The sequence below is a fragment of the Zootoca vivipara genome, chromosome 2 (genome assembly GCF_963506605.1).
Source record: "Zootoca vivipara chromosome 2, rZooViv1.1, whole genome shotgun sequence".
Classification (NCBI taxonomy): domain Eukaryota; kingdom Metazoa; phylum Chordata; class Lepidosauria; order Squamata; family Lacertidae; genus Zootoca; species Zootoca vivipara.
Genome location: NC_083277.1, coordinates 97,613,310 through 97,638,251, shown reverse-complemented (window position 1 = coordinate 97,638,251; position 24,942 = coordinate 97,613,310). Strand labels below are relative to the sequence as shown.

Here is a 24,942-nt window from a genome sequence, read left to right as displayed (position 1 = left end):
CTTCCGGTGCCGGGCTGCCCATGTCTGCATGTCTGGGCCCCAGAAATTGCTTCTGCGCATGTCCAGACATGCACAGACAGCCAGGAGCCGGGACATGGCCGCCGGCAGGAGCTTTACGGGATATTATCAATTCGGGATAACAGCGGGAAACGGTAACAAAATATGGGGGTTTCCCGTGATAAACGGGAGACTTAGCTATGCTAATGCACGTGTGGCTACATCAGCAATGACAGGCGTGCACTAGCCTTCAAGCTGGAGCAAAAGAGAAGAGAGATGGGGGCTTGCCAGCGGTAAGTATTCATGAAGGTCGCCTACGTAATCTTGTAGGTAGGTACTTCCACTAGCCCTTTCAGTGTTCCACAAGGAGCTGAAGTGTTTGGTACCTTCTATTCATTTTTGCTACGAGCCAGTATTTCCTTCTGTTCTGGGTGGCAGTGGTGGTTGCTGATGTAGACAGATAAATTTGATACCACAAGCAGTTGCTCAGTGTCCCTGTTCCAGCGCGAAATGTTGGCAAGTCACAGGGCACTTCTGGATCGAAACATGCCGATCGTATGGTTGTTCCTTATTCTCAAAAACACGTTAAACATGCCCATCTCTGAGTTGCTTACATTTTAACTGGAGATTTACAGCCCTTCCTTTTCTCATGCAACACTAGTACTTTGTCCCTTAGGCACATAATGGTGTTCAAAAGCCTTGAGTTCACATGGTGTGCCTTTGCACAGAGGGTCAGAGGGCATGTTAAGCTAGGAAACCTAGAGGAGATTGAAGTCCAAGATGCCCGCATCTTGGTCACTTCTGCCAGAACATTACTCTGCAAACTGCGCTGCACTCCTGCAACCATTACTACATTGGGATGGGATACTTTCTACCCTTGTTGCTGGCTTGAGACAAGTGTGAATAAAGAGCTAGAAATAACAATATAATAATAATAATAATATAATCTGGCTAGAGTCTCTTCATCTAAGTAGAATTTGACCTTTCTGCATAGTATGGCTCTGTGCCATTTCTAAAAATATAAAGCTCTGGCTGAGAAACCTCATCACACTCCTGTGGACAAAGCCCTGAGGTAATTATTAAGCGCAAGAGAGAGAAAGAGAGAAATATATTTCAGAGGGAGGAAGGGCAGGATACACTCAGACACACTGGCTGCAACACAGGACCTGCTCATATAAGTAAGGAGCGGCCTAGAATTACAGCTGTTGGCCAAGGCCGGCATTTGCCAGATTACCTGTCCCAAACAGGAACAAACAATAATTGGTCTGTACTTAAAATAACATTATGCCTGTACAAAAATAAAGGTTGTTGAGACATGTATGGAAGCACATCATGAGCATCAGTAAAAATGCAAGCAATGGTGCCTTTCCACGTAGAATACTAGCGAGATCTCAGCCCCTCTAAATGTGAGGCTGGCACTGTGGGTGCCATTTATTTATTTATCTATTTAAGACACTAATATAAAAGTGAGGGCACAGAGTCTAATCCTCAAACCTTCTCAATTTGCATGCGTGTTTTTATCTGAGAACCAAATGATGCAAGGCAGCTCTGTGATTCTTCAACTTGAATCCACATGTGGCTGCTTTTTGTCCCCTAATGCTGCTTATTATTATTATTATTATTATTATTATTATTATTATTATTATTAAAGAGTACTGGCAAGAGTTAAGGAGAGGGCCCGTTTAACCGTTCTTTGGTAAACGTTTGCCTACTCAAACACACCAAGCTGCTTTCCCATGCATGGAGGAAAGAGATACAAGGCCCCTGGCTCATCTTCTCACCCAGCTTCCAAGAGAAGCTCCTGCTAGTCCTTCCTTCCTTCCTTCCTTCCTTCCTTCCTTCCTTCCTTCCTTCCTTCCTTCCTTCCTTCCTTCCTTCCTTCCTTCCACTACAAGAGGTGCTAAGGTGCCCAAGTTATCTCGTGGTAGCTTTAGGGATGAGAGACAGCTGCCACTTCCCAGCATGGATGGCTGGATTACCTTTCATTAGAAGACAGATTGCGGATGAACTCCAGTCTAAGAATAAGCAAGAGGAAACTTGGCCAGGAATGATGAATGCGCATCAGAAGCCAATCCTGTGACCTCGGGAGTGATCTGCAAGTTGACTGCTGCTGTTAGGGGAGACAGTAGCACAGATCCCTCCTTTCCAGTTTGGAAGTGCACGCTAACATCACCCTGCAGGGATAGCCATGCAACACTGAGTGCTGTGCATTGAAGCTTTTGGGAACTTTGATCCCTCCAGCTCAACAGCATATGCAAAAGCTTCTTATGAAAATATTCTAACATTCACATTGTAAGGCAGGAGCAGCTAGCCTGTGGTTCTCCAGGTATTTCTGGGCTACAAGTCCCATAATCCCTGACCACTGACCCTGATGGCTGGAGCCAACAAACCTAGGGAGTCCAACAAGCCTAGAGGGCCACAACTTAGCCACCCCTGTAGTTAAGGCAAATGCAAGGGCATCTTAAAAAGAAAAGCAGACTATAAAGAGCAGCAAAAAGAGGAACTCTGCAAGGTCCTGGTTCACTGCCCAGAGTAATACTAATGGCATTGACCTGCAGTACCAAACTGGGGCCAGGCTGCCTAAGCCGTCTCCTTCCTGTGGCATGGACACTGAAACACTGCACCAGGCAGGATGTGTAGAGAAGAAGTCCACTGGAAGAGGAGTTCAGGGCAGAAAGAGGGGTGGGCAGGAGAGAGAGAGATAAGCTAGCTTTGTTAACTGTTAGGGTTCTCCCCCAGCCTAGTTAATTAGCAAGTTGTTCTAGTGATAAGGGGCTGTTGCTCACTGAAAAGCAACTCAAAAGGGTGTTTCCCTACTTGATGCACCATCACCATAGCCATGTGCACACAACATGAAAAATGCATACATAACCATTTGACTATGATCAGGCACAGGATGGCTGCCTTGTGAATTTCGACCTGCCTTTTACTTCCTTCCATACTTGCAGCGATCTGGACTGGTCATGAAAATTAAAAGGATAACTAGAGGGGACAGCTTTTGGAGTCTGGCTGTACTAAGTTTAGGGAGAGTGGTCTACCCAGTGAAAGCACAGCACAAATCAAAAGAGGGATGTATAGCCAATGAGTCTTCCGTCCATATAATGCGCTGCTCTGGCTGTAGAGCTGTGGTACAGACTTGCAGCTGCTAGCAGCCGCTGTCTGGTGACACCGGGCAGTGCTAATGCTTTTACTGACAACCACTGAAGTCCAGAGGCTCAGTTTATTCAAATCCACATGTTCTGATTGTGCCAAGAGACCTCCACAAGAAATTAACTGAGAAATAAGATAATTGCAAAACAGAATGTCTCGTCCTGCTCATACTAGCTTTCCTAGCTTATTCACCCTTAGGAGGTTTCAAACGTAAGTCTATAACAGAACAGACTACATGGCCTGGTTCATAGTTCTATCTCTCCATTCACAACAGAGACATCATGTACTCTTTGAGGTACTTATCACTCCAAAGGCCAAGGTATATCTTCTAAAGACAAAAATAAAGAAAACGAGTGCGCCAACTTCTGCTTCTCAAGCAGGGGGCTGAGATTCAGTCTAACTACAAAAATAAAGAGTTGTGGAAAGATAGACATGTGCTTTACAAGGACACCACAGAAATGCCACACAGGTGAAACTCAAATAAAAAGGTGCGAGGTACCCGCCGTCGCCCAATATCCCTGGAGATCAGCTGATGAGAGGAGCGGAACGATCGTTCGTCACCGTTGGTTTGAGTTGGACATTGGCAAAAGGATTCCTGCAGAGAGAAAGCAAAGCTCAGCTTTAGTGGGAAGAATTTTAGGGACCAATTGGCCTGCACCCAATGAGACAACAGAAAGAATGAGAGATGCAACAAGGACGACAAGGACGCCTGCACAGTGCACACTAGAAACACAGTTCCTGCTGAAAAATCAAGACAGCATCAATTTTGGACAAAAACCTTTTAACTACTTGGAAGGTATCTTTGCCCTAGATGGCCAAATCTTAATGGCAAAGCATTTCAACGTTGGCATTCAATTCTATTTAAAACTGGGAGTGGAAATCGTCGTGAAAGCGATTAGGAACAAGGACACATGGATAGACACGGGTTTGTCTTGTGCAGAAAGCAACACACACACATACACAACCAATGAGCACTTGCAACATCTCTAAAGTGGAAGCTCCCCTAAGTTGCAACAGAAAAGATCTTTTGAGAGTTTAGGATATAAAAAGAGCCTGTCTGCTGGCCATCGCCACATCTTGCGCTAGAGAATTCCCTAGTTTTAACTCTGCTGGGTGAAGAAGTACCGGTACGTAAGGTTGCTGTGGAGATTCCACACAAAAAAGAATCCCTCTCTCCCGATAGTAAATCATCTTTGCCGGACCCGTAAAATGCAAGAGTAATTACCATATGTACTGGGGCCATGCATTGGGTCATTATACTCTTGGTTCACGTTCACAATATGTTTGCTTCAGCCAATGTGGTCATTACTCTTGCATGTTGCAGCTGGCTGGGGTGTGATTAAGCCCCAATTACTTCGTCGGCGGCATTTCCATGGCAATTGCAACAAGCTCCTGCAGGAAAAAGGCAAGCTGCCAACAGTCCGTAGAATAGAGACGGCCAAGAAAAATACTACGAGTCCCTTCAAGATTCAAGCTGGTATGAAGAGTCCCAATGATTAAAATATTAAACACCACTCCCCCCCCCTCAAAAAAAATTGGTGGACTCTTCCACAACTGTTTCTGATGTTCAGGCATGAGTGCCAGTCCACTTGTAGCCGATAAGGCACTATTCAAGGGATATCATCAAGCTTTAGGGAAGCTCAAACTAGGGGGGGGGGGAATTGCTTAAGGCGGAAACATACCAACGAGGACCAAGTATGCTGCTCACTGATCACAAAAGACTAGCAGTTGCAGTGGAGCAAACAGAACCACGTAGGGAGGGGGAATGGAACAGGCCACGGCTGACAGACTGGAACCCTGAATAGGAGTGCCCTCCCCCCCCGGCACCATTTCATTGCAAGTCCTGTTTGTTCTTCCACAAATCCAAGCCACCTGTAAACAGAGTTTCCATTTTAAGCATGCCTTTTTGCACTTAAGGGGGCATGACTATCCGTCACTCAGTTTGGGCAAGGTTAGGCGCAGAAAGGTCTACACCCTTGTGACCGGGTTACTTTTCACTGGCCAAACCAGTGGAGGAATTTGCTCCAGGACTGCACCGCTGCTTTCTAGGTTCTCCCGAGCAACTGGACTATTTTCAGATTATGCTGCTCTTACTTCTCCCTCCGCACCCGTGCCTCCCTCCTGCAGGCAAAAAGTCACATTTTGTTGATATTTACGCCACACCCACGTGCACAGCATTGCTTCCTCCAGAACATCTTGCATCAATTTGGGGCAAGCTGCTGCTCTCCAAATACTCGCTAACACGTAACTATTGTGAGCCTGCCACACTCTCAGGTGCAGGCTGCTCCACCACAGACAAATCTAGAGCCTGACTTAGTGTCGCCGGGTGGGTGTGAGGGAGGCCTTTCCAGCCAATAACTAACTGCATTCCTGAACTATCTTGGCACAGAGAGATCTGAGGGGGCGTCGCTTCAGCTGCTCTCCAACAGGCAACAATTTGCAGAGCGTGGTTCGGCAGCATAGAAATGGTGCTTGAAGTTTGTCCAAACCGGCTGGGTTTTGAGCCAGGAAGAACAAATTTCAGATCCTGCAGCCTTCCCTCTGAAGACAGCAGTCTTTAAGACATAACATCCCATGTTAGACATTGGTAGCACACAACATTCACACACAAAAACAACCAACTCCCTTTTATCGAAGTAATGCCTTTCTGCTCCAGAGTTCATGCAGTGTCTTCTTGTCCCTCCCCAATCCAGTGTGGTCTCAACATACAGGCAGGTGGGATACGCTTGAAAGTCGAGTGCTTATTTACACTTGCCATTTCTGTGTCGCTGCTTGGGATTGAAGGGCTGTTTCTTGCAGTTTTAGGCGATGGAGCATTGTTGGAAATCTCTCCCCAGACCTGAACAGGGAGCCATTAACACATAGCTTCCCACATCCAAGAAAATCAATGGCACTTCCAAACTGCCCTCGGGTGATTCCTCTTAGGGGAAGTAAATAAAATTAATTCATGCTGCTTCCACTGTTGCAAGGGTCTGAGAAACGAAGGCGCTTGTTTTGTCCTAACACTTACCATATTTAGCCGAGAGCCGTTTGCCTGGCTTAAGGAGAACTGCCATAGAACTATGAAATGCCATTTCTACACAGTTACGGTCACAACTGCAGGGGGGAAAAGGCTGACTGAAAGCAATTATTGCTGAACGGATCAAGTTATGGCCACATGTTGAAAGGAAACAGGTGGCACAAAACTGGCCAGATGTTAAGACCACATTGCCTGCTATTTCTAAAAGAGAAATAAAGCAAAATACAGACTGGTGCTTATTGTAATAGGCAGGCAATTTCTTCAAGGTGAGGGGGAACCATTCTTTTGCCTAGTTCTGTTGATGAATTTTGGATTGCCAATGCCTGTTATTTGTCTTGATTTTTATATCTCTCTCTCACCCAGCCCTCTGCTGTTGTCACAACTGTCCTAAAGAGGCACCCCATATTTTTGTGCCATGATTTCCCCGTGGTATTACTGCACTGTAAACATACAGGTAGATACAACATCAACGTACATTATATTCCAGATTCAGAATGCTTCATGGCAAAGGGTGGAACATCTGGCCCACCTGATGTTGTTAAACTGCAACTCCCACCATGCCTGACTACTGGCCATGGTGGCTGGAGGCAACAGGAGTTCGGAGTCCAGCAACATCTGGGTTAGCCACCCCTTCCCAATATACAGGTAGGCAGAATCCTCCTTCACAAGAACCCATTGGGTTATGAACCATTTCTACCTTGAATGCATTTACATTCCTTTGAGCTTCAAAGTTTACAATTCTCAGTGACTGTCATGTCCATGTTGCAGGCAAAAGTCAAGAATGCTGCAACTTCTGCAAAGGCCACGTTTGAAGGCTAGCTCTGGGCCCTAGCTTGCCATCAGACTTAAAAACACACTGTTCCCTCTTCTTCCCAATGTTAAGAGTGCTCTGAGGGATATGTCAGTCACAATGGTAGGGGGAACTCTCCCAAGGGTTTGGGTACACAGACATTTGGCAAGTATGAACGCTCAAATTAGGGCAGTGGTCCTCAACCTTGGGCCTCCAGATGTTTTGAGACTACAATTCCCATCATCCCTGACCACTGGTCCTACTAGCTAGGGATCATGGGAGTTGTAGGCCAAAAACATCTGGAGGCCCAAGGTTGAGGACCAAGGAATTAGGGCACCCAAACCAGATAGATCAGCTTTGAACCACCTGTTAAATGAGATGCAAGATAGAATTCACCTTTTTGCTAAGTCTGTCACAGTAGAGAGAAAGTGTGTTGCATCACACAATACCCACAAAAAAGAGGAGCTCGGCATCCCCACAGTATGCACAAAACCAATATACAACGTACTTGAGATACCAGCGTTACAAGCTGGCTCATGTACAGTTGATTCAAGGAGAGCATGCTGAGAAAAGACAGGAACCCGTCTATTTTATGGTGAACTAACTGCCTTGTGGTTTAAAATTTAAGGCATGCTTCAAAAACTAACGGGTGTATATTTTGCTTTAAAAAAAAAAGAGGACTGGGCAATGGTTTCATAAAGGGGGAATAGGCATGTATGGCAATGGCTTAATCTTATCTAGAATTACAAACTGGTAGCCAATATTGCACCAGGGGTTTAAACTCATGCTTGACCAACGCTTCTTAGAAGGGCCTTGGACAGAGAAATTAGCTTTGTTTCCCAAAGAGATAATAATAGTGACCTATTTCAATGTTATTGTCCAAATGAATGAGGAGTGCAAAATAATGTTATCCACTCACATTACCAGATTATTGATAAATAATAATGGTAACAGATGGTCTTGCCCTAACAGAATATTCTCAAGAGTATATTCTGGAGATACCGTTAGCACAACATCAAGATTAGGTTTTGATGCTCACACAGCAAAACACCAGTTTAGGGCACTTGTGATTCTCAAAAAAATCAATTGCACCTCCAAATAGGAATCTAATGGCTTTAGCAACTTCCACAAGTTTCTAGTGGATGGGAAGATCTACAAACCAGAATCACTGAAGAGAGAAGGCATTTTTTAGGCAGTGCTGGATCAAATCCTTTAGAGCAGGCATCCCCCAAACTTCGGCCCTCCACATGTTTTGGACTACAATTCCCATCACCCCTGACCACTGGTCCTGTTAGCTAGGGATCATGGGAGTTGTAGGCCAAAACATCTGGAGGGCCATAGTTTGGGGATGCCTGCTTTAGAGGCTCTAAGTACTTAAAAGATTTTGGAGCCCCCACATGTATCTAATTCAAAATATAAACAATAATAAAACAACAGGTTTGTTATAATGGTTCCACAGGTACTTTTGATAGAGCAAGACTTGTTCTCCATTGCTCCAAGGCGCTGAGCTAAAATCCAATGGTTAGAAATTAGGAGGAAAAACAGATTTTGGCTAATCATTGGAAGAAACTTGCTAACAGCAGAAGCTGTTCAATAGAACAGATTGTATTGCTGAAGGTATTTAACCAGAGATGCTGTAACTGAACCCTGCATTGCAGATCCTGAACGCAGCAGAGTTTATACTGAACGGCCTCATGGGTCCCTTCCAGTTCAATGATTTTGTGTCCTGTCATCACACCTAAGTACAAAAAGCTAAGGCAGCAGCCCCAAACCCCAGTCTGAAAAAGAGAGGGGAAAACTAGGCACCCTAATCCAGGTATGGATAGGAGTGCCCCCCCTTCTTCCGGAGCAAAGCACCTCTTTTGGCAGCCGGAGCAGATTATTTAAAAAAAAGGTCTGCTCAGTTCACAGCAGCAGCAAAGATTAATTATCCTATTTTTAAAGCGCAGGCAATTAATATTCCCAACTTAATTAATGCAGAGGCTAAGATCATTTTTCTCCCAGGGGATGCTAAAATAGATTCTTGAAGCTGAAAGGAACTTAAACAGGAGGAGAAAGTATTGAAGATTGTTCACACTGTGACTCATCAAAGAATAGTTAACTATTTTTGTAATGGCAAACGAGAAAAGGAGGGGTAAGCGCCAGAGCCTGATAGAAGCAGCATAGCCACTTCCTTGAGTTTTGGAGGTTCAGTGGAGAGTTGGGGTGGCAGGGAGAGCAGAAACTGAATCTACTTCTACCCTGGCTCTGAGATTACCTCCTTTGTCCCACTCTGTTGGATCAACATACTTGGCTTGGCTAATGTAACCCAGATCAGCATGTTCAACAACATACGGTAGTTAGGACTTGAATTCTAGTGGGGAGTATAAACCCAAGTGTATATACATATATTGGTGTAGGAATCACAGGGCAAAAACAAGAGATCACTGAAAACATGAGCAGCTGTGCAGAAAATCTTACTTAATTCTTTGTCAGCTTGATTGAGTATATCCTTACATGTATGGGGACCCTCTGTGCATACAGGATATACCAAATGATTTCAAGTGTTGGGGGAGCAACTCAATATTCATTTCCATACACACATTTCCCAGCATGCACATGGAGTTGCTGTAACCCATAAGTCAATGGAAAGACATTGCTGGTGCAGGGCTCTTTTTGTTCGTCAATGTCCAGATCCTGCACTTTTGGACTGGATCTCCTGTGTTCCAGGGCAGAGCCCTGGGCAGGAAGACAGGAAACCAAACAGGAAGAAACAAGAGAGAGGGTCCATCACATTAAAGGGGGTAAAAAAGCCAGTGGCCCCGAGGTCCAGTGAATTTAGCAGATTATCACTACGGCTGTGCAAAAAGCTTCCTAATAATAAGCTAGAAACCAGATAGACCCCAGAGCTGCCCAGATTTAGATGCACCCAATGGAAAATTCAACCCTAGGAGTGATGTAGCAGAAAAGAAAAAAAGGGGGGAGGATTGAGCATGGAGGTTTGGGGTAGGCATTATGCTAGGAGTTGTGCGGACGTAGGAGTGGATTACAGAAAGGGAAGCACGGAAAACTGCTCCAAAGGTCAGAGGAGGAAAGGGAATCCAGCTTCCGTCAACCAGAAAAAGGCAAAGAAACTTCAACCAGTGGACCGAGTGGAAAGCGAGTGAGTCAAGCTCTGAACTGACTGATCATCGGTGGAGAATGGAATTCACCAATAGTGTCCGTTGCTGTTTAGCAGCGGCAATTTTTTCCGTGGGCAACACCCTCCACCCCCATATTCTGGTTCCACCCTTCACCAGCATTGAAAAGGAGTCTGTCCAGAGCGCTCTTAGGAGTGAGGTGGGGGCAAAGGGAAAGCAGTTGGCATGTGGGGGGAAAAAAATGATGAACTTACAACTATACAGTCAGGGACACCTCTCAAAACCTGGCCACTTCAACATCTGAGCTGTAATGGAAAAATAGAGAGGCTGTTTGTAGACCTGTACTTTGCACGCACGCACGCACACTCCATAAACAATTGGGGAGGAATCAGTTATTTAGAGCCGGAGCTGGTGATGCCCCTTCGACATGCAACGTTCAGGTGAGAGGGGTTTCTTCTGAGCAAGCTGTATTTGTTAACTGCACTGTACAACATATAGTGGCAATTAAATGGCAATTAAAATTAGGATTAACTGTAGGGAAGAGAAATCGAGGCTCTGGTCCTTTCTAGACTGGCCAGAGGCTAAAATGAAATGACTCCTTGGAATATAGGCTTAAACGTCATCCTCCAAAAACATCCCACACTCTATTTCCTCTTCTATAAAATTTGCAGAACAGTCACCCTTTATTTGGCTCTTCATAACTTTCAAGACTCGTGAGGCATTTGGGAAAGTAGTGACAAATCACAACAAAGAACGCATGGTGATAATTGTACAGAGCCTCTTCATGCTGAAACCTTCAGGCAGCCAAGCTACTGTGTGATAATTTCGATCGTCACATGGATATAACATTGCCGTGGGAAGAAAAGCAACTGCTTGCTCCAGCTTTATTTCATATAGTCACAGGGAGAGGCCGAGCTTATTGCACCCTCAAGTATCCTCACAATTCTGTATGGTAGTGACCAGCTGTTAGTGAAGCTAGGCTACTTGCTGACTATACTAAAGTAGTTGCTATGCAGTGAGACGATAATAAGTTGCTATGATGAAAACAACCAACTGCAGGGACAAAAACTGGTTAAGGAAACAAACAAACAAACAAACAAACCCTGACAATTCAGTTGAACAGGTTATCCCATATGGTGCTGAGTAAATTAGTCAAAGTTTAAGCTCTCCCATGGTAAATCCCTGACAAATATCCCATTTAATATTCTGCCAGCTGACCTGTGTGGTTTGTTGGAAAGAATTTTCTGCTGGATTTAGGAGATGAGAGTTAAAAGCTCAGGTTCAGCGCAGATGCCCCACTTGCCCCTTTGAGCAAGTTGCTCTCTCAGCCTCAGCATTCCATTTGTAATACTGGAATGATTACGGTTTGATCCTTAGGACTGTTGAAAAGGTTACTGGGAACTGCTATTAAAAGCACTCCATGCATTCAAGAGATCACAGTTGGACAAGGATGAAGCAGGAAAGAGGATGAAAGGTTGGTGAAGGCAGGATGGGCTCTTTCAGCATCCTAGAGTTGTAGAAAATACCTGCAACACACACTGTTGACTGCAGGACTTGTTCATGACAAAGGCAATTTTTTTATTAAAAAAAACAACCCTGAAGAAAATCACCCAAGCCCAACTCGATGCAGGAAATCAAACTTTTATTCAAACATCTCGGTACAGGGCACATTTCTCTTCGACTATTTGTCATCATTATTATTTATTACTCTTTTCTTTTCTTTTATAAAAAAAACACAGAACTCCCCCCCCATCACTTTTACAATCCTTAACACAGGTTTTGTGTAATTTTTAATATATTTTTTTGCTTTGTTGTTTTCTACATCGATTCTTTTACTACAGAATACCCTGGATGTAAAAAGTCTTTTTGAGCAAAGTTATGACAACAATGGAAGGAGGTTCTTATTACATATGCCCCAAGTCCATTATATAAAACAAATAAAACTTTTACTATGTGTGTAGAGATAGATCTTTTTTATATATATGTACATATAGTCAAGATAATATTGCCAGCAGCCTCCAATACAGATAAAATATTTTGTTCTGAGTTTCATTTTGTCTGTCTTATTTATTCATTTTTAATCACATTGGGGTCATAGGAATACAGCTTTTACACTGTAGACTTTGCAACAGGAACTGAAAGTGTTCAAAGTCTTTAACAGGGGGGAGGGGACCACGTTCACAGAGTTCAGTGATTGAAGAAGCAATACCAGTAGCCATTAACTCCAATCCTACCCGGTTTGCCTCTGAAGTTAACCAAGAACACACAAAGAAGATTGACAGCATTTTAGGAAATGAAGCAACTGAACTTTGCCCAAAATCACCAAAAGTTCAAAACCCCGCCCCGCCCCCCAAACACGCGTGGTTGTTTCCATCCCTCCCCCCCCCACCAATCTGCGCAAAAGTGGGGTGCGGGGAGGACCACCCCTTCACTTTCATAAAGAAAAAAAGTCTTTGGACTGATTTGGAAAGCTGCATAATTGGACAAAATATCCCCCCCCTCCCCAAAAAAATCCCAACTTGGCTCCACTACCCCAGAGTGCTAACCATGAGGTAACAATACCTTCCTACAATATATATATATATATATATATATATATTATATGTATATATAAAACAAACCCCTTTTAAAAAGGAATACTGGGTTGGTGCTCAGTTCAGTTGGCTGGATCATGTTAACAGTCCAATCCTCACTGAGAAAACAGACTCTGCGCTCTCTCTCCCCACCCCACGCTTGCATCTACAGTGGTACCTCTACTTACAAATAACTCTACTTACGAATGGAGCTCCGTCCGCCATCTTGGATGCGGTTTAGATAGGATTTTTTCTACTTACGAATTTTTAGATAGGGTTGCTTCGACTTACGATTTTTTTCTCCCAATGCATGCCTATGGGATTCGACTTACAAATTTTTTCGACTTATGAATGTGTGTTTGGAACGCATTAAATTCGTACGTAGAGGTACCACTGTACTTCCTTTTCATAGCAACCACCAAAGAACCATTGAGGGTTGCCAGCCAGCCTCCCTATAAACTTCTCTGTGCACATTCCCCCCTTTTTTTGGACAGAAAAAAACCGGCATCATGGTAAAGTTCAAAGAAAGATATCTGAAATAACAGTACGTACACCATAGGCCATGCATATTTGTTCCTGGATATATATCTTATCTATAACTATCCATCTAGATAGCCAGATATAGATATTTCTTTTCTTTCTTTCTTTTTTAAGGGGAAAAAATATCCATGTATTTTGCTATTAATGTGCAGCTCACATTAAAGCCTTTGAAAAGGAATTGTGGACTATCTTTTTATACATATATATAATATATATTTTTTAAAAAACCATTTACAAAGTACAAAGAGAGAGAGAATGAGAGAGAGAGAGAGATGCAGGATTTCGCTGCTGCAAAATATAACAATTCCCATTTTGATTAATTTTCTACTCGGAAGGGTGTTTTTTGTTTTTGCAAATGGCAGGGAGTGTGGAGAGGTTTGCAGCACCGTGGGTTCCTTAACGATCACAAGAGTTAGAAATCCAGGGTGGGGGAGAAGAGCGACTTTTTTATTTATTTGTTTTAAAGAGGGTAGTTGGGAGGAAATTGTGCAGAAGAAAAAGAAAGAAAGAAAGAAAGAAAGAAAGAAAGAAAGAAAGAAAGAAAGAAAGAAAGAAAGACAAGAGAAGCAGAAAACTCTTCCAAGCAGCGGCTGCCATTTCTAGTCAAGGTTCCTTCTCTCACACTGTTGATACCAAAGTGCCACTGCCACTGTGGAATAGAAAGAAAAAGGACAGGATACTGCCAAACCGCACTTCCACCACGAAAGGAAAAAGCATCTGATGGACAAGAACCAAAGGAGCAACACATCTAGAGTGCCATGCAGTATCCCCTTTGGTCTGGAAGCTTGCAGGGGGCCATGGAGAGAGAGACTACTAAAAGGTGAAAGATCCTATTAGGCTTTCCCACTGTGCTTTTGAGGTTCGCTGCAGGCTCAGTGGGCATCTGCCATGTGCTTAACAACTAAAAAGATGGAGAATTTGAAAGCTTGCTCACTATTCTGTGACGTTTTGATTGGCCCTAATAAAAAGTATTGCCTTACCATGGGTTTTGAAGTCTCTGCTTCCTATAATAGCTAGCTTTTTTTAAAAGCTTTCTGCTATAAGTGAACTCTTTTTACAGTCCAGAAAGCTGCTACCAGTGGTATCCTGTCCCCCCAATACCTTCTGCCCTCTCATGTACTTGGCTGCTCCCTACCAACCAAGACAGAAAAACCACAGTTTAACTCTGGTTTGCAAGGAATTCACAAAGAGAGGAAAAAGCAGGAGCAATTGAGCTCACTGCTGCTTCAACAAGCCATAGTTGCCTAGATGGGAGACCACCTAGTATCCATGCACATGCTGGGCTCCAGGCAGAAGAAGGGATAAAATAAATGTAAATAAATCAAAACCTAAACTCAGTCCTTGTATACTGTACTTAAAGGCAGGTGGCTGGAAATTCCCGTTTTCAGGGTGCGCCGAATGATTGTGCCTGTGTGGGGAAGTGGCTGTATGCAATCCAGAGATATTGCTGCCTCCCGTGTGTGTGTGTGTGTGTGTGTGTGTGTGTGTGTGTGTGTGTGTTTATGTATCTACAATGGGTTCAAAAGTCCAAGCCTCTTACCTGCTTGAGGGTCTTGCTCCATAGTCATCCAGTCCCTGTGGTTGAGAACAAAAAAAAAAGCAAGGGTGTCAGTCAGCAGAAGAAACCACATATGCCAAAACATAGCAATGGAAGAAAAATAAAATCAACACTGACAATCAACAAGTTTTCTGGCGCATAGTGTTTGGGTCTCAAGAAGGATTTAGCTACCAAAGCCATAGAGTGAATGGTAAAAAGTTACGTCCCTTTCACCAGAATAAGACTTTGGGTAGCAAAAGCTGTAGAAGCAGGAGGATAAAAACCGAGCTCTGACATTTCGGCTTTGACTGGGGGCAGAAGAGATCTCTAACTTTTAGTTGCAGTGCAGAGATCTCTAACTTTTAGTTGCAGTGCAGGTTGCTGCTGTTGCAAAAACACCCTGTGGAAAAAAGCAGGTTGGTGGCATTGCAATGTCTGGTGGAAGCAAGCACAGGACTCTTGCATAGTCTCATCTCTTTTGAGGATTATCTTCAAAAGAAAAACGCCAAAGCGATGGCTTCCAAGCATCAGTGAGATGGATGAAACAGAAGCAGCGGCACACGGAGAAGTGAAGCCTGCCTCTTTCATCCCCATGCTCCGGTGGGTACATATAAAGAAAATGACGGACACTTATTTTTCCTGCTCGAATGGGTCCCAGGAGAAGTCAAATCACAAGCCTGGATGTGATGCACTTCAAAGTCCCATCAACATTTAAGGGGGAAATTGAGAGCTTGGAGAACTCCAGTAGGCATGCGTGTGCCTTCTATTTTGAACACACCCAGCCCTGCTCAAACCCTGCAGGCTATGCTTGCTGCAGCGAAGCCAAATGCAGCAAGCCAAGGAGGCATAGCTGCCAAGTTCTCCCTTTTTTAAAGGGAAATTCCCTTATGCTGAATAGGCTTCCTCGCGAGAAAAGGGAAAACTTGGCAGCTATGCAAGGAGGGCCAAGGAGGACTATGAATGTTCCCTGGAAAACTCTGGTCACTTCCTCCTTCTCCTTACTTAAAAATACCACTTACTATTCTGGACAGAAATATCAAGGTTTCCCACCAGGTAGCAATTTTCAGCTGCTCAGGGCTGACGGTCCTGTAGCTCAAATCCTGGGGCAACACTCAATCAAGTTCGAACTCCATGCTTACCTCTTAACCCAAGCCAAGTCTCACTAAGAGTCATTTGCCACAGAACCTATTGGCAGTAATAACTAACAAACCTTCATCTATCTGCAATGGGGCTGGGGTTGTGGGAAGGGAGGCTTCCAAGTCAAAGCCTCAGAACCACTCATTTAAGAAACCAAACTATTTTCCTGTTCTGGACAAATGACAAAACTACCGTTGTTTTGTAGTTTAATGCTCAGTTAAAATTTGCAGTTTTGTCGGTTCCACTGCCCTAGCTTCTTCTGTAACCAAAATACTGCTGTTTTGTCCCAGCTATAAATATCTTTAGACAGCAATAATCACCCCCGATTATCTGCCGTTGATTTAATATTTGTATCCTGCTTTACTAACAACAAAGTTGAGCTCAAAGCAGCTCAAAACAACAGTACACCTTTTGGAGAAAAAAAAGGCTTCAGCAGCAAACATTTTCCAACCAATGAGCCTCCTTTTGCTATCCAATCACCTTGGTTGATTTTATCTGCATCCTTCCATCCATCCCCTCAACCTTTTTACTTAACAACTAGCCTTATTTGGTTTAGTCAAGTCTGCCAGGCTCACTTGTACCAGGGGGAACGAATGAAGTTGTTGGGACTCACATCGGCCCCAGTCCACATGGCCAAAGTTTGGCAATCAAGCTGCTTCTGAAGGGCATTACAATGGCAACTGCTGTGGCTCAAGAGAGTCAAGAAGACTAGACTCAACCAAACAGCAGCACAGCTGCTCAACTGGTCAATTGGAGGACACCACATTAGCTACCTGTTCTCTACTATTTGAAAACTTGAAAGGGGAAAAATAAGCTTTGTTGACCGGTGAGCAACCCATTTCTAGCAGTAGACACTCATAGAACGACCAAATGTTACCAGTTGGGTATTTGCGTTGCTGTTTTACTGCCACTCTTTGTGCCTCACCCATTGATAATTTCCCAATGGGTTCATTCATCCTCCATAGTTTTTGTTCGTGCTTCTCCTTCTGATTCATTCCACTTCCCCCAAAATGCAAGTCACTGCCTCCTTTTGGAAGAATGAGGATGGGAAGGAGAGAGGAGGCAGGATTACCCATGTTGGGTAAGCCACAAAGATGCAGCAGGCAGAAAACAGGCCCCAGGAACCCCAATGGAAACATTGCGTTCTTGGGACTTACGGCTGTTGACCTAGGATAAGGCTGGTAGGAGGCAGGTAGCAGTTGGCAGAGGCCATTGGAATATTCATTTATTGCACAACCGTAGGGCATAACGTACTCCTACAAATAATGAACATAAGCACCTGTTGGCAAGTTAAGCCTCACCTGCTCGTAAAAAGACCTAGGTTAGAAAACAGACACTTGGAGAATGTTCACTTCAGCAGTGCCTCAACCAGGACTCCTTTTAGCAAAACGACCTCCCATCCACCCAAGGCGCAGACGCAGCTCTGTGCTTTGGGCCCAGCTCTGCTGCTGCTGCTTGGCTACAGAAAACAAGGGCAACTTCATTTTCTGCAGGTGCGGCACATGCAAGAAACTAGAGTCTGCCATAAAGAGAGGCTAGGTTTAGCTGCTGCATCGAGAGCGATTGGCTTTACTGCCTCCCAGCATTCTACTCTCCAGAAGTTTCCAAATACTTTATAGGCAACAGGAAACACGGGGGTAGGGAGAAACCCAAGTGAATATACCCCGAAAGGTTGGGGGAAGGGCTTGGATATCTTGTTGCATACAGCCCAGTGAACATTCCACAAAATGCAAATAATTCACACCCCCAGTAAAATCCATCCACAATTACTCCTCTGTCCCCACAGGGAGGAATAAACCCTAAATAGATATTGCTAGTGCTGCTCAGTTAAAACCAGCCTGGCATATAGCTGCTTTCAGCTTTATTGCCTAGGTGAGGCAGGTTAGTTCTCCCAACCACAGGCCCACACATCTTGCAGGTGACCTCTCAGTTTTGGAACCCTCTCTCTCATGCATGCTGGAACTTCTAGCCAGCCAGTAGAACAGGCGTGGGGAGCCTGTGGGCCCTCCAGATGTTGCTGGACTCCAGCTCCCAGCAGCCACAGCAGAGCCAACAGTCAGGGACAATGGGAGTTGTAGTCCTGTTGATCTGCATCCCAGGTCTAGACAGAAGCTGCAAGCTCTTTCCTCAGAGCTGTGAAGTAGCTCCCTGACCACTGTCCCCACTACCTAGGGATGATGGGAGTTGTAGTCCAAAAACAGTTGGAGGCCCAGGTTTGGGGAAACCCTGCTCTAGATTTAACAATAAGCTTTCTCTGAAAAAAAGAAAAGCAGCAGTTTGACACCAGGAAAATAAAATGCTTTCATGCTTTGAAAATTCAAATTTGCTGCAGGCAGTTAAAGGCAGGTTTCATCCACCAACAGACAGCGCCTCTCCCCTCCCAGTAAGGTTCCTCACCTGGGCAAAAGCAGGCACTGCCACGCTGTACGGCCTCTGTTTGAAGGTGTTGACGTTCTGTGACTGGAAAGCTCGGGAAGACATGCTGTAATCTGGAGGGGGGATGTCATCTTTGTCCAGCAGGTTCCCTGTGCTACTGCTTTTCCCTTGGCTGAATAAATAAATACAATTTGCTTACCAAACATAGAAAATTTGGCTTTCTGTGTTTTTAGCACTTCTCATTTTTATATGTAAGCCAGCTTGAGTCCCGTCAGAGGAAAAGGCGGGATATAGTGTAAATAAATTGATGGCAATGATTACAACAACTTCCTACTTCACAGAATTTTTGCTAGGAGTACTTTCCCAGCACTTAAGCCAGCAATTTGCTCTCTTCATGCCCGTCTTACCTGAGATGGCCAGAGAAGCCAATTACCATCAAGTTTGCTGCCTGAGGAAATGAGTTATTTTGTGCTCCTGGCCTGTCACCAGCTATGATCCTGGATTTGATCTGGGGTGAGGGGAGAAGAGGACTTGAAGGGAGGGCAAGGCAGCCCCAAGTGAAATTGGCAAGGGAGGGCGGTAAATCCATCAAGTCCCCTCCTGGAAATTTTCCAACTGTCAGCTGACTTGAGGGAAGAATTGTGTAACGGGAGCCACCTTGTCCCTCTTGGCCTGGATATTGTTCCCTGCTCTGCTCCCGAATATGAGGAGGGCAGGGAGGTGCTTCCAAGGAAGGACTGCTCTTTATCAAGGGGAAGACAGTGAGAACTGCCACTGTCATTTGATTAGGACATGTTACAGGTAGGTAGCCGTGTTGGTCTGAGTCGAAACAAAATAAAAAAATTCCTTCAGTAGCACCTTAAAGACCAACTAAGTTTTAATTTTGCACACGAAAGCTCATACCAAAATTAAAACTTAGTTGGTATTTAAGGTGCTACTGAAGGATTTTTTTTATTTGATTAGGACATGTCTGTCTGTCTTCAAGACTGCCAGAAACTGCATATTCAGAACGATGTGAGTGCACTAAAGGAATCGTGCTTGAGCTTGTTTTAACCCTCCTCCCTGCCATTCATTTTTCCTCTTGTGTCGTGCGTTTCGAGGCTGCAAACCCAGGAGCGGGGACCAGCTTTGTACTGACTTCTGTAAGCCTCTCTGTGAGCTTTTTTTTTTTTAAGCCAAAGGGTGGGGTATAGAACCATCTTAAATAAAACAAATAAGTAAATCATCTGAATGCTTCCTTTCTGTGAAATGACCCCTTCCTCACTTTCAACTGAGGAATCAATGCAGGCTTACAAGCCCAGCAAACTTCTCTCTTTCTCTCTCTCTCTCTGACACTCCAAGAGGCCATAGCACCTGCTTATGCAGATTTTTCTTCATTCTTTCAAGGAATCGTTTTCCCCACACCCAGGCCTGGGTTCTTTCAATTTTAGTCATTCGGGCCTATTGTGTTTATCACTAGCAAAACATTGTGATAGGAGTCGTTCCATCAAAAGTATATTTGCTTTGGGCTGTTCCTACTCTCTCTCCCTGTGTGTGTGAGAGAGAGAGGAAGAGGGGGGGGAGGCAGACAGACACCAAATATTTTCACAGCAAAGCCTGCAATACTGGTTTGACAAACTTGAGGCAGGTACGGCTGGTTACTGACAAAAGAGGAGCCAGAAAGAGGGCAATACAAGACAAGTACTGATTCAGGCTCAGCAAGGGTGGGGTTGATCTCTATAAATTCAAATGCCACATGTTTCTGTGGAAACCAGCAGACAACACAACCTTCTTACCTCATGTGCAACCTTTCGCTCCCTTCACTGTCCAGCACACGTGTGTAGGAGAAAGGAAACCAGCCTCTCCTATAGTACAGATTAACAGAAGGAGAAGTTGAAAGTTATTTCTCTCTCTTAAACCCCACTTAAAACTGCTAAAATCACAGCACTGGGCAGCCTACCTCCCTCAGTCAAATTTGCCCAGGTTCAAGGCTCTTGTGCATTTTGAATGAGCCTCAACTTCTACACCCGGCATCCCCAAACTTCGGCCCTCCAGATGTTTTGGACTACAATTCCCATCATCCCTGACCACTGGTCCTGTTAGCTAGGGATCATGGGAGTTGTAGGCCAAAACATCTGGAGGGCCAAAGTTTGGGGTTGCCTGTTCTACACCATGTTTTCTGAACCAGGTAATTTTGGACACTTTCTTGTGGCATGTTCTGTATTTTTGATAGGCGAGTGGCTTTTGACTTGGGGGTGGTGGGGTGCAGACCACCTCCTCCCCGGTCATGAGATCAACACCAAATGAAAAAGGATCTGCAATAGCTACCCCTCCTCAACTGATCAGCATCCAACACCCACCACTGACATGTGGCCCCTGAAGGGTTGTCAAAGAGTAAATGTGGCCCTTCAACCAATAAACGTTATCCATCACCTCTCACCGTGTGGGCATCCATTTGGGCTAAATTATTAACTCAAGTGCATGTCAGCGAACTCTCCTTTGACCTTAAAGGCTTCAAGGCCCAATTCTACTTATCAGGCCAGCAATTTACTTGGGCAATAGCCATTTGAAGCAGGCCACCTGACTCTTACGCTTAGAGATTCAGTTCTTCCCAGACTCCCTGGAAAGAATGGTAATTGCTGGGAGAAATACTGGAGAACGCTGTAGCTCCAGATTTAGGACCTTTTAAGACTCAAGATCCTGGTTATGTGAGAGCTCACAAACACTCTGAGATTGTGGAGCTTACCTACCTACACAACCGTTGCCAAGCAACAAGCTCTCCTCTGCTCTTTAGCAAACATATTGTGCAAAAAAGCAAGCCCTACTGTAGCAGTCTAAGCAAGCAACAGCTTTTGTTCCATGTTATGCCACAGACACTCTAGGAGTGAAAAGGCCTGCAATTTCTGCCATTCCTTTTAACTTTCCTTTGGCATGCTTAGCACTGGTTAAGACTTCTTGCTTCCACAGTGTGGGAGCTTCAAAGCAGAGGGCAGAGCTGTTCATTACACGCTCCACACGTTGGCACACCAAACTCCAACCACAGTGCAACACACACAAGATAAAAAGTGTAAAGGATATTTTCCAAAATGGCCATAGGCAGCATTTACTGCCAGGAGTGGCGAACTGGCATGCCTCATCCAGTCCCCTGGGCCCAGCTTGGTTACCTCAGGGGGTTAAAAAAACAACAACCAGATAATCAGATCAGAGCACCAAGCAATTTTCATTGTCATCATGGTGCTAGGTTTCAACTTCTCTGCCCAGTTTAGCGCCATTAAGAAGATGCAGGTCTCCCCCTGCTCATCAGAAGACTGATCTGATTATCCGTTTTCCCCACTACAGTCGTACATCGTTTTGCGGCCGGGATCTGTTCCAGAGCCCCGGCTGCTAGCCGAAAAGGATGCAGGGCAAAGCGCCTTGTCTGCGCACGCACGTAAAGTGCCATTCCGCACTTCTGTGCATGCGCGAGCGGCAAACCCGGAAGTGACCCGTTACGGTACTTCCGGGTTTGCCGCAGACATTCGCCGGAATGGACGCTAGCCAAGGCGGACGTTCGCGGAGGTATTACTGTAGTTGATTGTTATTCCTAATGCCCCTTCGCCACTAGAGGGCTGCAGCACAGAGGGGGCAATAGGGAATAACCCCCCGCCCCCCGTTCTCTGCTCTAGCACTATAATATACCAGAGAAGGGGTGACAGTGATGTACATCCATGCATGGGGAGTGGACCACTTTTGGCCACACCCACTACTGTCCTGTGGCTCTCAAGAGAGTTGGGCCCCAAAAATGCTTACCCACCCCAATTTACTGGAATGTCATGATGTGTTTCAAAGAAGGAGAGTGTGAAGAAGAGTCCAATGCACAAAATACACTGTTTTTTCCCCAAGAAATACTGGCTTGCACAGTTTTGGAACTTTTTGTGCTTGGCTTTCTGGCCCTACCTTCTTATACGATTGTAAGATACTGGACCAACAACACAGACGCCATCACCCCAGCTTTGATCTGGGCTATGCTATGCGTGTGAATGTTCAGAAGTCGAGACACCTGAGTGCAAGAGAGGCAGGGCAGAAGTACTGCCTCCTGGTACTCGGAAGAAGGTGCCCAATGAACACTTTTAAGAGGGATGCCCCCCCAACCCAACACACACATTCTCAAGACTCAGAAGCAACCGCACTCACAATTTTGTCTTCTCGCTCTCTCCGTAGTGCCACCCGTCTCTGGCCTCAGGCACTAGCAACGTAATGAGGTCTCCTTCCTTGAAGCTCAGCAGGGTGGTGTTATCGCCGGCAGCATGAGAGAAGATGGCTCGTACTCTTGTCCGGCCGTTCTTTTCCAGCCCTGCTGCCATGGAGCTGGAACGGGGCAGAGTCTTGTTTTCAGCTGGCGTGGGGAAAGAAAAGGAATAACAAAGCTGGCTCTCAGAACTGGCTCTCGTCCTGGAGAGGATTTCATAAGCTGGCCTACATCCAGCCGTGGCTGGTGTGGCAAGGGGCATTTACTTGCCTGCCCACCAGCAGCTTTGCTGTGGCTTACTAAGAGGCGGAAGGGTGAGGCAATGGGGAGGCCGGTGTGTTGCAACCGGTGGGAGCACCGGATTGGCTCCGCCAATGCATTTGCACCCTGCTGACCTCGCTATCTGAAGCCACAGAGACTTTGGTGACTGGCAGTCAGGTAAGTGCCACCTAAATCCTCAACGTGAAGAAAACTCAAAGGCTTGACAATGTCATCCATTCTTCTCACATTCAACTGCCGGGTTCCATCTCAAGGCAAAAAGGTTTAACAAAAAAGAGCTATTGCATTGATTTCTGTTCTGGTTTGGAGGAATTGTTTCCGTTACAGAAGAAAATTCTTCTAACAAACAAGTTAGGCTTGGTTTTGAATGAAAAAGAAGGATAGATGGTGTCAGCAAATGCAGTCCCTCTGTAAGAACTAGTTTCCAAGGAATGAGCTAACAACAAAAGAGCGAGCCAGTGATCTATGGGAGACATCTTGTGAACGAGCCCTCCTAAAAGGAACAGCATTGAGTGATTTGCTTCCCAAGCCACCAGTACCACCTAACTAAAATATTACTCATACATATTCATAAAACCTCTTACTTCACTGTTGGCAACACAAGTACAATAATGCAGGTGTGCAAGAAAACAACCCAATGTTTTAATTTGCATTCCTCATAATTGTGCTACATGGCCTTGAGCAAATTCTTAATATCGGCCACTTAATGGACCACTCTCCCATTATTCCTTCCTTATTTTGCAGGCTTTGGGGTCAAGGCGGCTTTCCCAACACCCCAGTATTGCAAAACAAAGCTCCCTATTGCACCCAAAGTTTCATTCATCGCCCTAAACCTTTCCTTCCTGCTTGTGAATGGCAGCGAAGGAGCAGGGACAGGAGGGAAACGAAAGGCTGGGCAAGTTTCCTGGCAGAATACCCACATGGACACGGAGCACTGAGCAATCTCCTTGTTAAAACAAATATTAAATAAGGTTTAAGAAATAGGTCTGTGCACAGAAAAGAACAGTGGCTACACAGTAAAGTAACCCATCCCTCTTGTCCAGTGCCATGAACTTTGCCTTACCCTGCAGAGAGAGGTTACTCATCCATTGCTACAACCAAGCAGCAGCAGATACTGGAGTCTAGTTTGTAGCTGTTGTTATGAACGTTACTGCAAAAAGATGCTATCCCTATATGGCTCTTTTCTTCTAAAATTATACAGAAAGGAGCAGTGTGCTAGAACCTTTTAGAGCTACAGTTGAGAATGTCCAGGCTGTGTGTCTAATTAGACCCGCCAAGCCTCTGTATTTGCCCCACAAGTCCATTATGGGCAAACCATGCCCACTTGCCAGTCACCTGATGTCACGTGACATCAGGCACAGGAATCTTTTACCTGTGATTTAAGCACTAAGCCTCTGCCTGCTCTTTTGACAGCAAAAGACAACAGGCAGGGACTTAGCTCTGATCTTACCGCTATTGTCCTGTAGGTGATGGGGCAGAAGGGAATCCAGGTGAGAAAGTTTTGTACCACCCTCCTCCGTGTGCTTCAATGCCCCTTCTCCCACTCCCACTTCACTGATGTTGCAACAATATCAGTGCTATTCCACCCAGCATCAGAAAGATGGTTCACTCCAAAAAAACAAAAAAAACGGTGAGAGTTTGCTGCAAGGTTGTCTAAATATCCACTTGCCTGCTGAGAGAATGATGGCTGGATTTACTCATATGCCTCTTTTTGCACAATGAGCTGTGCCCAAAGCGGCTTACAGCAAACACTCCAAACATCAAAATGCAGGGCACTGGAAATACAAATATACAGAATACAGAACGTGCCAGTAAACTCAAGAGAGAGAGAGAGAGACTGACTTACTGGTTGCATAGCTGTTTTTCGGCATGACACTTTTGCGCACGGGAAGCGTGTTGGAATAGGAGTCACTCATCTTCTGAGTTTGGGGTGGGGATAAGGACTTAGGCTGAGGAGGCTTCCTGTCGGACCAGTGGTTGTAATCTTCGCCTTCTGAGCTGGAGACACCATTCATTACGGGGATGGTCTCTTGTGCAGACATTCGCTGTAGTCGGGTGGGGAAGGAAGGAAGGAAGGAAGGAAGGAAGGAAGGAAGGAAGGAAGGAAGGAAGGAAGGAAGGACAGTTAGCTTTCAGTAAACAAGGACTGCAAAGTAGCTGGCCACATCCATGAAACCTTTTCGGTGCAGGGTTGGAGAGCGCCTGGCCCTTGAAGCAT

The 24,942-nt window shown here is 45.1% G+C and overlaps 1 protein-coding gene across 1 annotated transcript in view; it reads right to left on the bottom strand.

Moving 5' to 3' along the window:
* The window catches only part of BAIAP2 (BAR/IMD domain containing adaptor protein 2), a 134,506-nt gene continuing 109,564 nt past the window's right edge, over window positions 1-24,942 (bottom strand). The window contains exons 8-13 of the mRNA XM_060271059.1: window positions 24,571-24,853; window positions 22,391-22,592; window positions 20,014-20,082; window positions 18,260-18,410; window positions 14,729-14,763; window positions 1-3,742 (exon numbers count right to left, since the gene is read on the bottom strand). Of these exons, the coding sequence (XP_060127042.1) occupies window positions 3,673-3,742; window positions 14,729-14,763; window positions 18,260-18,410; window positions 20,014-20,082; window positions 22,391-22,592; window positions 24,571-24,853 (810 nt within the window). The 3' untranslated portion in view covers window positions 1-3,672. The remainder of the gene's footprint in view (window positions 3,743-14,728; window positions 14,764-18,259; window positions 18,411-20,013; window positions 20,083-22,390; window positions 22,593-24,570; window positions 24,854-24,942) is intronic.